Source organism: Python bivittatus, unplaced genomic scaffold (assembly GCF_059951505.1).
Source record: "Python bivittatus isolate LINGU-HERP-01145 unplaced genomic scaffold, Pbiv_v1 ctg000350_np1212, whole genome shotgun sequence".
In the NCBI taxonomy this organism is placed as follows: domain Eukaryota; kingdom Metazoa; phylum Chordata; class Lepidosauria; order Squamata; family Pythonidae; genus Python; species Python bivittatus.
The window spans coordinates 25,450,947-25,467,653 of NW_028277074.1; the positions used below are offsets into that span (position 1 = coordinate 25,450,947).

General features: G+C 35.2%; 1 protein-coding gene across 2 annotated transcripts in view; it reads left to right on the forward strand.

Moving 5' to 3' along the window:
- MED14 (mediator complex subunit 14) overlaps positions 1-16,707 on the forward strand; it is a 71,026-nt gene that overhangs the window by 24,381 nt on the left and 29,938 nt on the right. For both annotated transcript variants that reach the window (XM_088144760.1, XM_088144761.1), the window contains exons 8-12: positions 4,935-5,067; positions 6,666-6,816; positions 7,320-7,431; positions 9,935-10,060; positions 12,871-12,949. In XM_088144760.1, the coding sequence (XP_088000886.1) occupies positions 4,935-5,067; positions 6,666-6,816; positions 7,320-7,431; positions 9,935-10,060; positions 12,871-12,949 (601 nt within the window). The remainder of the gene's footprint in view (positions 1-4,934; positions 5,068-6,665; positions 6,817-7,319; positions 7,432-9,934; positions 10,061-12,870; positions 12,950-16,707) is intronic.

The window sequence follows — 16,707 nt, forward strand, 5'->3', positions numbered from 1 at the left end:
AAACAACATATCTGGGACATAGATTTACAAACAAATTTAAATAAGGTGTTGCACCCCAATATTTGTCAGTTTCTACCACAAGGGTTTATTCCAGCTTCTTATTTAACATCTATTACAATTCTGAAATTTCGCAAAGCTTTCACCCTAGCTAGAATGGACGCATTGCCCTCAGCAGTCCTTTCTGGACATTTTATGGGCATTCCCATGCACCTTCAATTATGTCCATGTGGAGATGGCTCAGTAGAAACATTAAGCCATATGCAATATGCTCCCTCCCCTTCATGGATCACTGCCTTGTCGTGGCGAAGGGGCTTGCGTAACTCAGTGAAGCCATGAGCTATACCATGCAGGGCCACCCAAGACGGACAGGTCATGACAGAGAGTTCTGACAAAATGTGGTCCACTGGAGAAGGAAATGGCAACCCACTCCAGTATCCTTGCCAAGAAAACCCCATGGACAATGTTAAAAGGCTAAAAGATATGATGCCGGAAGATGAGCCCCTCAGGTCGGAAGGTGTCCAATATGCTACTGGGGAAGAGCGGAGGGCATTTCCAAGTAGCTCCAGAAAGAGTGAAGCGGCTGGGCCAAAGCCGAAAGGACGTTCAGCTGTGGATGTATCTGGAAGCGAAAAGAAGGTCCGATGCTGTAAAGAACAATATTGTCTAGGTACCTGGAATGTAAGATCTATGAACCAAGGCAAGCTGGATGTGGTCAAACATGAGATGACAAGATTGAACGTCGACATCTTGGGAATCAGCGAACTGAAATGGACGGGAATGGGTGAATTTAATTCGGGTGACCATTATATCTACTACTGTGGGCAAGAAACCCTTAGAAGAAATGGAGTTGCACTCATAGTGAATAAGAGAGTGGGAAAGGCAGTAATGGGGTACAACCTCAAAAACGACAGAATGATCTCAGTGCGTATCCAAGGCAAACCATTCAGTATCACAGTCATCCAAGTCTATGCCCCAACCACTGATGCTGAAGAAGCTGAAGTTGACCGCTTCTATGAAGACCTACAACACCTTCTAGAACTAGCACCAAAAAGATGTCCTTTTCATCATAGGGGATTGGAATGCTAAAGTAGGAAGTCAAGGAGTAATCGGAATAACAGGCAAATTTGGCCTTGGAGTACAAAATGAAGCAGGGCAAAGGCTAATAGAGTTCTGTCAAGAGAACAAGCTAGTCATAGCAAACACTCTTTTCCAACAACACAAGAGACGACTCTACACATGGACATCACCAGATGGTCAATACCGAAACCAGATTGATTATATACTTTGCAGCCAAAGATGGAGAAGCTCTATACAGACAGCAAAAACAAGACCAGGAGCTGACTGTGGCTCAGATCATGAGCTTCTTACTGCAAAATTTAGGCTTAAATTGAAGAATGTAGGGAAAACCACTAGACCACTCAGGTATGACTTAGATCATATTCCTTGTGAGTACACAGTGAAGGTGATGAATAGATTTAGAGGATTAGATTTGGTAGACAGAGTGCCTGAAGAACTATGGACGGAGGTCCGTAACATTGTACAGGAGGCAGCAACTAAAACCATCCCAAAGAAAAAGAAATGCAAGAAAGCAAAATGGCTGTCTGATGAGGCTTTACAAATAGCTGTGGAAAGAAGGAATGCGAAAAGCAAGGGTGAAAGGGAAAGATATAAGCAGCTGAATGCAGATTTCCAGAGAATAGCCAGGAGAGATAAGAAGGCCTTCTTAAATGAACAATGCAAAGAAATTGAGGAAAACAATAGAATGGGGAAGACTAGAGATCTCTTCAAGAAAATTGGAGATATGAAAGGAACGTTTAGTGCAAAGATGGGCATGATAAAGGACAAAAAAGGCAGGGACCTAACAGAAGCAGAAGAGATTAAGAAGAGGTGGCAAGAATACACAGAAGAACTATACAAGAAAGATCTTAATGTCCCTGATGTCCACGCTGGTGTGATCACTGACCTTGAGCCAGACATCCTAGAGAGTGAAGTCAAGTGGGCCTTAGGAAGCATTGCTAACAACAGAGCTAGTGGAGATGACAGGATTCCAGCTGAGTTATTTAAAATACTAAAAGATGATGGTGTTAAAGTGCTGCACTCAATATGCCAGCAAGTTTGGAAAATGCAACAGTGGCCACGGGATTGGAAAAGGTCAGTTTACGTTCCAATTCCAAAGAAGGGCAACGCCAAAGAATGCTCAAACTATCGCACAATTGCACTCATTTCACATGCTAGCAAGGTTATGCTCAAAATCCTACAAGCTAGGCTTCAGCAATACATGAACCGAGAACTACCGGATGTACAAGCTGGGTTTCGAAGAGGCAGAGGAACTAGAGATCAAATCGCCAACATTCGCTGGATCATGGAGAAAGCACGAGAGTTCCAGAAAAATATCTACTTCTGCTTCATTGACTATGCAAAAGCCTTTGATTGTGTGGATCACAACAAACTGTGGCAAATTCTTAAAGAGATGGGAATACCAGACCACCTTACCTGTCTCCTGAGAAATCTGTATGCGGGCCAAGAAGCAACAGTTAGAACCGGTCACGGAACAACCGATTGGTTCAAAATAGGGAAAGGTGTACGACAAGGCTGTATACTGTCACCCTGCTTATTTAACCTATATGCAGAGTACATCATGAGAAATGCCAGGCTGGAAGAATCACAAGCCGGAATTAAGATTGCAGGGAGAATCATCAACAACCTCAGATATGCGGACGATACCACCCTAATGGCAGAAAGTGAAGAAGAACTAAAGAGCCTCTTGATGAGGGTGAAAGAGGAGAGTGCAAAAGCTGGCTTGAAACTCAACATTAAAAAAACTAAGATCATGGCATCTGGACCCATCAATTCCTGGCAAATAGAAGGGGTAGAAATGGAAGCAGTAACAGACTTCATTTATTTGGGCTCCAAGATCACCGCAGACGGAGACTGCAGCCATGAAATTAAAAGACGCTTGCTCCTTGGGAGGAAAGCTATGGCAAGCCTAGATAGCATATTAAAAAGCAGAGACGTCACCTTGCCGACAAAGATCCGCATAGTCAAAGCTATGGTTTTTCCAGTAGTAATGTATGGCTGTGAGAGCTGGACCATAAAAAAGGCCGAGCGCCGAAGAATTGATGCCTTTGAACTGTGGTGCTGGAGAAGACTCTTAAGAGTTCCCTGGACTGCTAGGAGGTCAAACCAGTCAATCTTAAAGGAAATCAACCCTGATTGCTCATTGGAAGGATCGATAATGAAGCTCAAGCTCAGATACTTTGGCCACCTAATGCGAAGAGAGATCTCTTTGGAGAAGACCCTGATGCTGGGAAAGATTGAAGGCAAAAGGAGAAGAGGACGGCAGAGGATGAGATGGTTAGATAGCATCACTGAAGCAATGAGCATGAAACTGAGCAAACTCAGGGAGGCAGTGAAGGACAGGAAGGCCTGGCGCAATATGGTTCATGGGGTCACGAAGAGTCGGACACGACTTAACGACTAAACAACAACAATATGCTCCCTATATAAGGATTCTAGACAGATATATATATATATACCAAATATTGAAGAGATTTCCTGGTAGGGAGTGTGACTTCCATCTAATGCTACTCCTTTCAGACAAAGACCCGGAAATATCCTCCCAAGTTGCCCGGTTTTATGCTACCATCTGTACAATACGCTCCACCATTATTTAGAGTTAAAATTCCACAACATAGTGTCTTACTGTGATATATTTTAGCACTGTTATTTCAATTATTAGATTAAATAATATTTATTGTTTTGTTTTATAGATATATATAAATGTAAGATGGTTGTATTATATACTTTGGCTGTATCTGGCCTTAGGGCTGTAATAAACGTGTGTGTGAGTATCAGACAATTTTAAGAGAAAGCTCTAAGTACACTGTTGCCAAATATCCTTGAAATCTTCCAGAGTTAAAATACTTTTCTCCATTCTGTATTAGTGGGTCTCCTTTAATTGTAATTTTTAGTTCTTTCTGGTTGCCTCTTGTAACCAGCCTTCAGGGTCTCCTTTTACCATGTGTTTCTCTAATCCACACCATTTTCCCATGAAAAAATTTCTTACACTTAACTTCAAGATCTTCATATATTTTTAATAGGATTTTAAACAAACCACAGGAAGGATTCTTATAGTTAATTTCAAAATCTTATTTCCAGTCCCTTAGTCCATTTATAACTTTCCAAAATCAATGTTCTAATCACCTTTTTGCTGCTTATTTCTAAATATTTTTTTTTCTTTAAGTTCTTAAACTTACATGAAACTTCTTTCATTGAGGATTGAAGGAAAATCACCCAGTGAAATAAAACTTGTCCTTCTGAAGTTTCTTAGTATCCAAAAAGCAATTTACAAGTCATTTTCAGAAGTGATTAAGAAAGGAAGTGGGCGAACCCAGTGTCTCTTTGAAGGCTCCGAACTGTGGCTTGAGCAAGCTGATTCTCACAGCTTCCAGAGCTCTAAAACCAGCTGGAGACTCTCATCCTGGGGAGCCTCTGTAAGGAGCACTATGAGTGATCCCAAGTCCTCCCCTTTATCTGAGGAGGAATTTCAAGGCACCAATTCATTCGTTGGCTCTTTGTTCTGCCGCAGTCATTGGCTCCACTGAAAGCAAAGCCATCTTCAGTTCACCATTGCTTCCCCGGAAGTCAGTTGTATTTTGGATTCTTGAAATATTTAAAATCAGTGTATTATGAAGCATATTTTCTCTCTATAGATTTTTTTTAAATATGCCATAAAGTTCCTCTTAATGACAACTTTCTGTTGTGTTGGTGAAGAATGGTATTATGATTTATAGGGGATAGCAAGTTTTAGCAATAATGTAAGACTAAATTTCTTACTGAAATTTGTAGCGATGTATTTTATTTATGGATTTTACTTTGATATTGTTCTTCTTTCCAAAGAAGCTCAAAATATTTACTTAACCAGAACATTTTAGATTCCTTCTGCCTGTCCCTGCAGTTGGAAGTTCTACATTCACAGACTTTAATGCTGATCCGAGAACGCTGGGGTGACCTTGTACAAGTGGAACGATACCATGCAGGCAAATGCCTGTCTCTCTCTGTTTGGAAGTAAGTGAAATCACTGTTATCTGTAGATGTTCATACAATCAGTCCAGACACAATTGTATTTATAATTATTATTTATTAAACGATTTATATGGTTTCCATATAACAATATTATATTTATATTGTTGGAACCGAAATAATGGGAACTCTTATACTAGTTTAATTTGATACATAGTATATAGTATGGATTGTATGGATTTCAAGAGAGGTACGCTGTTTCTTAAATAAGTTATATGTAATTGATTTCTGGAATGAGGGCAAATAATGAGAGCAAATAATCTGACTTGAAGGTAATATGTTGTTACGTTGGGGGTATTTTAGAATCAAAACTTGTCTGCAAGCATAGTTAGTCAAGTTTTGTTCTATAGGCAAAGCTTTCACAGTATTACTGCTCTTGGAAATGCATGCCCTAGAAACAGCTAGGTCTAACTTTATATAATTAAATAGATACAAGTTTGAAATCTACAAAATCTTCCTAATCTTTGTAGTTGGTACAGAAATTGTGGAATTTTAAGAATCAAATATTCTATCTTGTCATAGAGGATTATCATTGGGTAAAACATACATACATACATACATACATACATACATACTCAGTGTAGATCACAATGAGAGGTTGCAACTATCTGTACCAAGGTGTAATGGAAATGTAGTTGCTGCTTCTGTGAATTTATTTAATGGTAGTAAGAAGTTAGAGAGAATCACTTGTCTAGTATGCTGTCCAACAGCTACTGAAATACATAAAAGAGAACATTTAATACTATTATCTCATATATAATGAGAAGTGAAAGCAACATCCTGCCTTCTTTAGACATGTATGAGTACTCCTCTGTGTGATATTTTCAGGGCAGCACACAATATCTGAAACCTAATTTAAAGAAAACATTAACAGTTTTGTATCCATTATATTTGTTCCTGGTGTTCTCCGTTGAATGTAAAGTACAGTATTAACTTTGTCTCATTCTTTAGGGCTTAAAGAACATCTAACAGATCATTTTAACCCATGTAACCTGGCTCACAGTTTGAGATTAGGCTTGGAGTTCAAGCTGCTTGTTCACTTGTCAGTAGGGATAAATGAGAATTTTAGATATAAGCCACAGGCCTTCTTGGTAATACTGTCATGATTCTAGAGTTTTTTGCCAAATGAACTACTCATTGTTCGTTACCTGATAATGAATAGTAATACATGGCACCAATAACCCAGGCCTTCAAACAGGTTTTAAAACCTATTTGTACCAGACCACTCTTTTAACCAATGCTTTTGTGGTATTGATTGCTGAGGCGATTAAATGTGCCTTAGGGACATTTTCATGGTAAAGTTGTTATATTGATGTAGCAAGTCTGTTAGAAGAAAGCGATAAGCAAAAATGATCAGCAAAGCTGAGAGTGGTATATTGGGCATAATTGTCAAGGATTTGAAACAACAAATTAAAGAATTCTTAAGATTATAACTGTGTGCCGGTTAGAGAAGTTTGAAAGTGTTTCTTGAACTTTATAGGGAAAACAGTTACATTCTTGTTTTATTAGTAACGTTTTTACCAATTTATTTGAATGTTCTACAAAAATTGGATTTTTATTTAACATAGTATTTCTTTATTAAGCCAACAAATTGTTGGGAGAAAAACAGGAACTGCATCTCTTCATAAAGTCACCATTAAGATTGATGAGAATGATGTATCAAAGCCTTTGCAAATTTCTCATGAACCTCCCCTTCCAACATGTGATTCCAAACTAATTGAGAGAGCTATGAAGGTAAAGTTCAGCAGTTTAAGTTGTCTCAATTTAAAAAGGCTCTTTTTTAATCCATATGTTTATCGTTAAAATATTTGGAATATATAGACAAAAAGCAAATATTGAAATACAAAAAAAGCAAGATGATACAAAAAAGATGACTACATTTGAATTTTAAAAAAGAAGACTTTTAAAACAGTAGCAGTTTAGAAATGTAAAATTATTTTCCAAAATTGTTTGCCAGGGCTGGAAAGACTTATATATTGCAAAATTCATTATTAGTATGAAATATAAAAATATAAAGAAGAGTTGCAGTAGCAATATATTTTCTCATACTGAAAAAAGAAACTTGCTGGATTTAAGCCAAGATTATAGAGGGCATTTACCATGGGCCTACTACTTAATTTAGATGAAGCTAAATGATAATAAAGGTGCTTGAGCTACTGCACAAATGTCCCCTTACAACTGCAAACTCTTCAAAAAGTCCTGTTTTTTAATAACTCCTTTTACTTTGATTTTTGTAGATAGACCATTTGTCAGTAGAGAAGCTTCTAATAGACAGTGTCCATGCAAGAGCACATCAGAAACTCCAGGAATTGAAGTCCATTCTTAAGAGCTACAACACCAGTGACAATTGTATGTGGTAGTATCTGTATAATCCTTTCTTATCTTACTTCAAAATAGAAGGCTTGAATCTGAAGTAAATGAAATTACTTTGCCAATTTGCCTCTGTCTCATATAATAATAGTAATAACAACAACAACATCTGGCTGACTGTGCGACCAACAATAGTTTTAATTCACTGAACTGAGAGCTTTCTTGGCAATCATTGCCTTGAATATGCTATAGAGAAGTGATAAAAATTTTAACAACTGGGATTTTAACATGTTAACAAATTGTTAACATTTCTTTTATGAAGAAAGTGAAATGATATGAATCTTTTTTAGTATTCTTACACTAGAGATTATTTCTTATATCCTTTTGAATTAGTTTCGAGTACGTTTCAAACTTTTGTCAGCTAGTATAAATGTTCAGGGTTTTAATTTAAAAATATACTTAATTTATTTTAACGTGCTTATTCAAGAGGGGCATACATAAAATTGTTGTACTAGAACTTGCCTAAACCTGATTTTGGATGTTTCCCCTCAGGCTCATATACCCAAGTCCATTCCATTTAGGCAAGTCTGCTAACCTTTTGTGGAGGTGTTTTGGAGTGGATTATAGAGTTCGGTAAAAATCAATTGCTGGAGTCAGGGTTTATGCTTAGTCGTTTCATATAGCAAGCTCCCTCATATACTATGCTCCCTTCTGTCTCTTCTGCACCTAGGTGTCTGTGTAGATGGTTTGGGCTACTAATAGATATTGATGGTTATTTAGTATTTAATCATTAGTATTCATATAAGTTAATGAACAAAAATATTCCACAAGGACTGAATGAAAAGTAATGCCTCCAATATTATAAGTTACCAACAGACGGGAGTACTGATGCATTAGAAGTTCTGATGTGTTCTTTACAATCTGTTATTTCACTTCAGTTGGCGGGAATTTGCTATGAAAAAAGGTTGTGTTGCTATTGTTTGTGAAATGGAAGCTGCAGTGAAAACTTGTCAGTGCGCTTTAAGCAGCACACCAGATTGAATTTTTGATTGCCAAAGGAGTTGCTGCAGTTGAAATTCACTTTGGAATGCAGATTATTTATGGTGATGATTGTGTTGAAGTGAATACTGTGCATTGCTGGGCAAAAAATGTAAAGATGCTGAACCGGGAAGAGCTGGCTTGCGTGATCAAAAATAAAGTGGATGATCTGTGACACAATCAACAAGTTTCATGTGAGAAAGATTGGTGAAGTGACTAACCACAGTTGGCAGATCACTTAAAGGGAAATTGCTGTCAGGTTTGGCATTTCACAGGAATGTTTGTGCAAAGTAGGTTCCTCACATGCTGATGGTAAAGGTGAAGGCTTCAAGAGTTGAAATTTGCCAGCAGTGGTTGTTATGCTACAAAAATTATGGGATTTTTTTCATAGCATTGCAACAGCCAACAAAACATGGTTATCATTATGATGCAGAAATGAACCGTTAGTCCCTGGAATATCATCACAAGGCTTTGCCTGTGGGGAGAAAAATTCAATACCCTGGTTTTGGCAGGAAAACTCATGCTTACAGTTTTTGGGATGCAGATGGTGTTATTCACATGATTTCCTTGAACCTGACACCACTATCAACTCAGAGCAGTATATTGTAATACTCAAAACCTGGAACAATAATTAAGCAGAGTTCAGAAGCACAGGAAGGAAATTTTGCTGCAACATAACAACTCTAGGCCTCACAGCTAACAAGCCATCCAAGAGGCAATTGCAAAGTTGGATCTCACCATCTTGCCCTATCTGCCATACAGTTCATACCTGGTACCATGCAACTTCTACTTTTTCCCAAACTTGAAGGAATATCTTTGCGGATATCTGTCTGACTCAGATGAAGAGGTCAAGAGGACTGTCAGGACCTGATTGAACAGAGAAAATGTAGAGTTCTTTTGTGATGGCTTTAAGAACCTTTCCATCTTTGACAGAAGTGTGTAGCAAATGGTGCTATTGAAATACAGTCGTGTGAAAAAGAAAGTACACCCTCTTTGAGTTCTATGGTTTTTATGTATCAGGACATAATAAAAATCATCTGGTCCTTAGCAGTTCTCAAAAGTAGGTAAATACAACCTCAGATGAACAACAACACATGACATATTACACCATGTCATCATTTATTTTACAATACAACTGTATGCTACTAAATTATGTGGAGAAGTAAATACAGGTAACAAAAGAGCTCATTTTAAGGATTATTTTTCTATTTTGTTTATTAAAATATCCTATTTAGACTAAAGTTATGGAGATGAAGGCATTACTTGTCATTCAATTATCATATGTAGAAAGAAACAGTGAAAAGGGTTTTGGTAGCAAAATGGCATTCCTTGAAAATATAATTTTATTGATGCTCATTAAATGAATGTAAGTTTACTAAAATAGTTTTATTGAAAAAGGATTTCTGTTGTGATTGAAGTCTGCAGAGGTCCAAAGTTGAATTTAATTTTGAAGCATTTCCCTAGTTAAAATTCCATCTCATCTTATGAATTCTCAATTCTTTAGCTTTTATTGAAACAGCTCTCCCCACACTTGTTATCCCTATTCTGGAGCCTTGCGGGCAATCTGAATGCCTACACATATTTGTAGACCTTCATTCTGGGATGTTTCAGTTAATGCTTTATGGAATTGGTAAGTAAATAAGAGTTAGCTTTATTTTCACTTAAGTCCCACTTCTAATTATTACATTACAATTTCCAGAATTCAGCTGTTTTTCTTTTGCCTGGAAACTAAAAGTAAAGGTTTTTATCATAGAGTTTGCTAGTGTATTAAACGGTGTGATGTCAAATATAGATATAGAGGTCATTTGGTCAGTTAGCATGTAGTAATTCACAAGCACAATGCAGTGCAAATGGAGAAATTATTTCCCAGAGAAAATAATGATTATTGATGCCAAAAAGAATGGGAAAATTTTGTTTAATACATTTTACAAATGAAATGGCTTGGTCATGATCACACTTTGACATAATACATTGAGCTTTATATAAGGCTTTTCCTCCTAATAATTTTTAAAATAATTTTCTTAAAAGCTATACCTCAAAATACAAAACTTAGGAATACAATTTAAACAATTCAAGCAAGTCTCTTTATAAAAATCTAAATAATGGCAGCTAGCAAGTAACATGAAATCTTTACGCAGATCACTACAACTCAATTTTTTAAACAACAAACTGAACCTTGATTATTCGGAATTATATTGCTTGGTCTTTCCTGTCTATCCAAAAACGCCCATTCAAAAAATGAAATATGTCGGCTCTTAACTACCCAACTTTTAGAGTTTGGCATGTACACAAACTTTCAGGATTGCAATAGTCTAAACACAACATATCCAATTTTTTTTTGTAAACAAATTCTAAATTTGAGAGATGTTATTTGCCATTTTGTAATATAGAATACTGGAATTCTCTATTACAAATTTGTATATTTTCCAAATTTATTTAGTAAATTTTTAAAATTTTTGATATTATTAGAATGTTAGTTTAGCCTCTATAAAAGCATTCAAAGTTACTGGAGCTTCAGTGCATGGTAAAGCATCTGAACCAAACAGAGCTTTTCTTCTTGCATGCTCCCATTCACAGAACATCTTCATTACCAAGTGGTGGTTTAGGTAAATTAAACTATGGCAACAAACTAGGATCTTAAGTCCTGTTTTTTTAATTACTGAAGAAAGATTGAAAGTTGAAGAGCAGGAAACTCTGTGTTCTGTACAACATTCAATGGGAAGTCCTTGCAGTTATTAAAATTTTGAAATACAGGAATATGACTTCTTAGCAAAATAGTTCTTTCTTCCCATGGAGTGTCTTAAAATCTGTTAGTAGATTGTATGGTTGGTGCACATTTGGGGATCCCACAAAGCTGAGTGGAAAAAAAGGAAGATCAGTGATAGTGGATATTGGATAGAGTCTGTTAGATTGGATTGAATCCAGAATTAGTCATGCTTACGGTTATTCTTCTGAAATTAATGAGAATTAAATTAGATCTAATTGAGTTCTGTGGGTCTACTTGAAGCATAATAATGTCTAGTTCTAACTTGCTGATAATGTTTAGTTCATATGAAACAGATTATTACAAAGTTTTTGGCTAAGAGTGACTCACAATCTTTGTGTGGTATTCCAGGAGCCACACTCCCTGAATATAACACAAATAAAACTGAATCATACTTTGTTTTAAATGAATTATAATAAAAATAGAATATAATTGATATTTTTACTCCCATAAAGCTAACATTAATTTGTCCTCCTAACATACAGTTACAATTTAGTGGTAATCCTTGGGTGGTTCCTACTTTCAACATCCTAAAGACTTTTGAAGGAGTGCTGCTTCTTGTATTATACTGTTCATTCATTAAATCTTCAGAAGAGAACTTTCTTTATGTACCATCAGTGGGAAAAATTCATTATTAATTTACCAAAGAAAGGCTTTTCTACCTAGCATTAGGTAGGTCTTTTAATATTGTTACAAATATACTATAATGGTTTAATTTAGTTATAGCAATAGCTTTACATAAAGATAATAAAACCACAGGAGTAAATATAAGAAGGAAAAATTACTAAATTTATTCACACATGATATGATATTAACTCTCTCAAACACAGTATGTTCATCTCATATTTAAAAAGAGTTAAAAGATTTTGCAGAATTCAGGTCTAACATTAATTTCAACAAATTTCAGTTGTTGTACATTCATACTCCTCCAGAGATACAAAAGCCCCTATCCAATATCTTAAAAATAACATCCAAACATGTGTTTTAAATTAAGGTATAAAAATGACAAAAAAAATTAAAAATTACTTAATAATAACTATGTTCCAATATGGAAAAAGATAAACAAAGATATGAACCACAACTGTTTTATCATCCTGGGCCAAATTGTTACAGTTAAAATGAAGGCTCTTTCTAAATTAAATTTCGTATTTCAGGTTCTCCCAGTAGAAAGTCTTGATAAAGTTTTCACAAAATAGCAAAATATAAATGATTTTTTTTGTTTCATTTAAAAAAAAAACTTCCCAAGAATCAATAGAAATAATATTGAAATAATATCAGAAAAAGGGAAGATGGGGGGGGGAGCGTTCCGTGTCTAAAATTATAGTATCAGGTTGCAGACCTAGTACACATCATCATATCCAACAAAAATAGTGGTGACAAATTGAAAGTATAAAATATTTGAATAAATACTTGAGTGAATTCTTTTGTTTAAAAAGATCTAGCTGAGGAATAAAAATAAAATATATAAAAAGGTTTCTTCAAATATTGATAGATGGGAGTCATTAGGTGAATGCTCTCAAAATGAATATTATTCCCACATTAATTTATATTTTGAGAGGAATTCTAGTTCATATATCTGGAAAATATTTTCAGAAAATAAATTCTTTGTTTAGGAAATTTTTATGGGGTTCTAAATAATTTTAATTTAGGTAATAACTAATACCTTTTCTTTGTAGATCAGCAGACCCTGGATGACGTAGAGAAGTCCATCAATGATGATATGAAGCGTATCATTCCTTGGCTTCAGCAACTCAAGTTAGTAAAAAGCAATGTCAGGAAATTCACTTCTCCATCATTGTAAAAACAGTTTCACTTTTAGAATATTTTCTATGATCTCTACTTTAGCTGCCTTTTAGTAAGTGCAAGAGGGAACTTTATTGTTGTTTATTTGAAAGGCTTAGATCTATATACCCTAGCATGTTATTTGTACAGCATAGATTTTTACTAGCAAAGATCTACAAAAGTTACTTTTCCTAATTGTTTCACATAATCTTGATTGGTCAACATGAATTGTGGCTAAAGCCTCCTTGATTCCTGAACACTATTATGACCACTTAAAATATTGTCATACACATGTATCTGAAACGCAAAGCTCTTAGGTAGAGTATTTACCAAGTGTGCATTCATTTGCTAGTTTCAAGCTGTTAGCCTTGGGATAAGAGTATTTTCCTCTTATGGATCAAAACTGGTTAAGAAACCAAAAGCAGAGAATAAATACTGATCTCACAGTGAAAGATTATAAAAAGTATGGTTTGTCTAGCATCTATATTGCGCTAATATTAAATCATATATGAATGGTTTAGAAGTAAATAAGTTACCTCCAAGTTTGGGGAATGAGCAACAAAATGGCCAGTCATTCAGTGTACATCTTCATGTATAGTGTGAGAGGATCTGAGGTGACAGGAACTGATCAGGAGAAGAAATCTGAGACTGATTTTTTTTCTCCTCTCTTACCATACTAGATTCCAGAATCATCCCTTCATAATAGAGACTCTGGAAAGCTGGAAATATTTCACATTATGAAAATCATTATCACAGGATTTTCTGATAGCCTCTGATTTAGATAGACAGTTAAAGACTAAAAGACTAGTTATATCAATAACAATTATTAAGAATTTGCTAGTCAAATTGATTAAAGGCCATCTCTAGGATCAGAGTTAACTTTCCTTGCAAATAATAGTTATTGGGGAATGACAGGCCAGGATTCCTACTGTCATGGCTGCTTTTGGCAAACAGCATACTAGATTACATGTGCTTTTGATCTTGTTGAAGAACAGTTTTTTGTATTCTTTTGAGTTAGTTATTTGGATTCTTAGATACTATTTTAATCAGCAAGTTCATTTGCAATATGGAGATTCTAAAGTGTTTTAAAAAGGGTATTTTAAACATTTTCTATTTTTACAATATTGTTTGCAACAAACAATATGTCCTTGAAAGTAAAAGAAATTGTTAAAATGTCCTTATTTTCTTTATGTACTGTAGTTAAGCATTTCTCCAAGTAACGTTTTTTTTACAATCAAACGTTCATATTAGAATTTTCTATTAATTTTTTTAAAATCTGTTCATGAGAATTAATAATTTTACCAGTTTATTTACACTGTTTATCATTTGTATTTCCCATTTAATTCAGCCAGCTTCTTTTATATATCCAGTAAAGAGTCCTTATATGGATCATTTCCTTGGCCTGTCACTTGTATTTCCACTTTAAATGCCTTCTCTGTCTTGTAATCCACACTTTTTTTTAATCCAATATATTCTACTGTTTCTGTATTAAGCAAAATTTGTTTCACATCTGTCACTCATTCAGTAACATCTTTTGAACATAGAAAGATCTTCTAACTGTAGAAGCAGACATTGTTATTGATGTTATTGTGGCTAATAATTTGTGGCCCCATTCTTCGAAGATCCCCTTTAATATTTCAAATATTACAGCATTTAGTATCATTTTATTTACATTTTTTTCTTTTTGCCTGGAATCTTTAGTCCAAAGTGCAAAGAAAAACCAAAACAAAACAAAACAAAACAAAACAAAAAGAAAGAAAGAAAGAAAGAAAGAAAGAAAGAAAGAAAGAAAGAAAGAAAGAAAGAAAAAAATAGAAGAAACTTCCCCCTTGATCCCCAGCAAGTATAGTCAACATTAACAACTTATCACTGTCTCTTAAAATACAACCAAATACATCTTCATTCAATACCTCAACCCATTTTCTATAAGCCCATCTCTAAATCTTCAGTTCTTCTTATTTAATCAGCAAAAGTCCAGTTAGGGTTATCAGAAATAACAACCTAATATTTACATCTCCATTTCCATTTAAACAAATTTCCTCTAATCCCTCTCTTCAAATAATCAAAGTCCAATCCCAATTACAAAAAAAAATAAATATTACCAAAAATAACCATCATCCAGTCCCAATCAAAAAGGCCATTGAACATTACCAGAAATACTAACCCATTATTTATATATCAAAAATAACAGAAGAGTACTTTTGCTTCTAACCATGTTTTTATGGATTGTTGTAAGCCGCCTGGAGTCATTGTATGATATAGTCTTGCAAATAAATAAATAAATAAATATAACGAATTAATCCATTACTCAAACATTTCCTTCCTTCTAGTGTCCAAACTTCAAAGGCTTCTTATCAGCTCAAAATTTAAACAAGAGAACTTTTCCCAGGACAAAGGATCCTTTTAATTAACTTCAAAGTCTTTCTTTAATTCAAATTCATCTGAACCCTTAATCCGTTTAAAAACTTTACAGAATCAGCTCTATAATCACCCTTTTGCTGTATACTGCAAAAAAGAAAATTCTTACAAAACTTTAAAAACGTAACTTTTTTTCTTTCTAAACAAATTGAAAAGAAACTCAAGAGTTGTGGTTCTGAAGGTTTTTCAGTCTTTAACAAACAATAAGAAAAAGAAAGAAAGAAACTCCAAAGTGGTTAAAAAATGAGGTTTGGTCAAAATTTGAGTCCATAAAAGGCTACATTAATGGTTCTGAGCACAATGGAATCCCACAACTCCCAGCTGATCACAAGAGACTGCAAAAACATCAGTTTTTGCCATCAACTCACAAAAAAAACCCCAAACAGCTGTTCAGAGTACATATGGGTAATCTCAAGATCTCTCCTTCATCCGGAAAGAATTTTTGGCAGACTGGATCCAGCATCCAGCTGCCTATTTGTCTGTAATGTCTCCTGCAATCCGTGGAACATCAGTTCCCCATTCCTCACAAGAAGTGACTCCTTAAAGTCTGTAATCTCTGTTATAACTTACAGTAGACAAAATAATTTTGATTCCAATGAAAAGCTGTTTATTTTATATAGTTAGTTCCAAAATCTTGTAGTAAAAGTTTCAGTGTTCCAAATTTGTCTGGACTCTTAATTCGTTTATAACTTTCTTAGTTCAAAATATTATTGAGCTTTTTGCTGTTTATTTCAAATTCTTTGAGTTCTTAAACTTATAGTTAATTTTTCTTTTGTTCAGAAATGAAGATAGACTCACCAGGTGGCTTTTCAAAGTTGTTCCAAAGATCTCTAATAGCTTTAAGATGGTTAGATAAGCAATTTCTGAAAGTGATTAGAAAGTGAGATTAGAAAGTGATTAGAAAGTTAGTGTCCTTTAAAAGGCTCTCACCAGGTGGCTTTTCAAAGTTGTTGTTCTGAAGATCTCTAATAGCTTTAAGATGGTTAGATAAGCAATTTCCGAAAGCAATCAGAAAGTGAGGTTAGCAAACTTAGTGTCCTTTAAAAGGCTCTGCTGCGTTTATGAGCTTGATGGCTGATCCTGTCATCTCCTAGTGCTCAAACCCTCAGGAGACCACTGCCTTGTGGTCTCCGTATGAGGAGCAGCTGTCTGGAGCACATGTGGGTGATTTCCCATCCTCTTCTTGTCCAGAGAGATTCCAAAGAACCAGTCTACTCACCAGTTCTTTGGTGTTTGCCATGGTCATCATCTCCACTGTCCCAGAGATGTATTTAGCTTGCCATGCCTCCTCTGGAAGTTGCAGCCAGACTTCA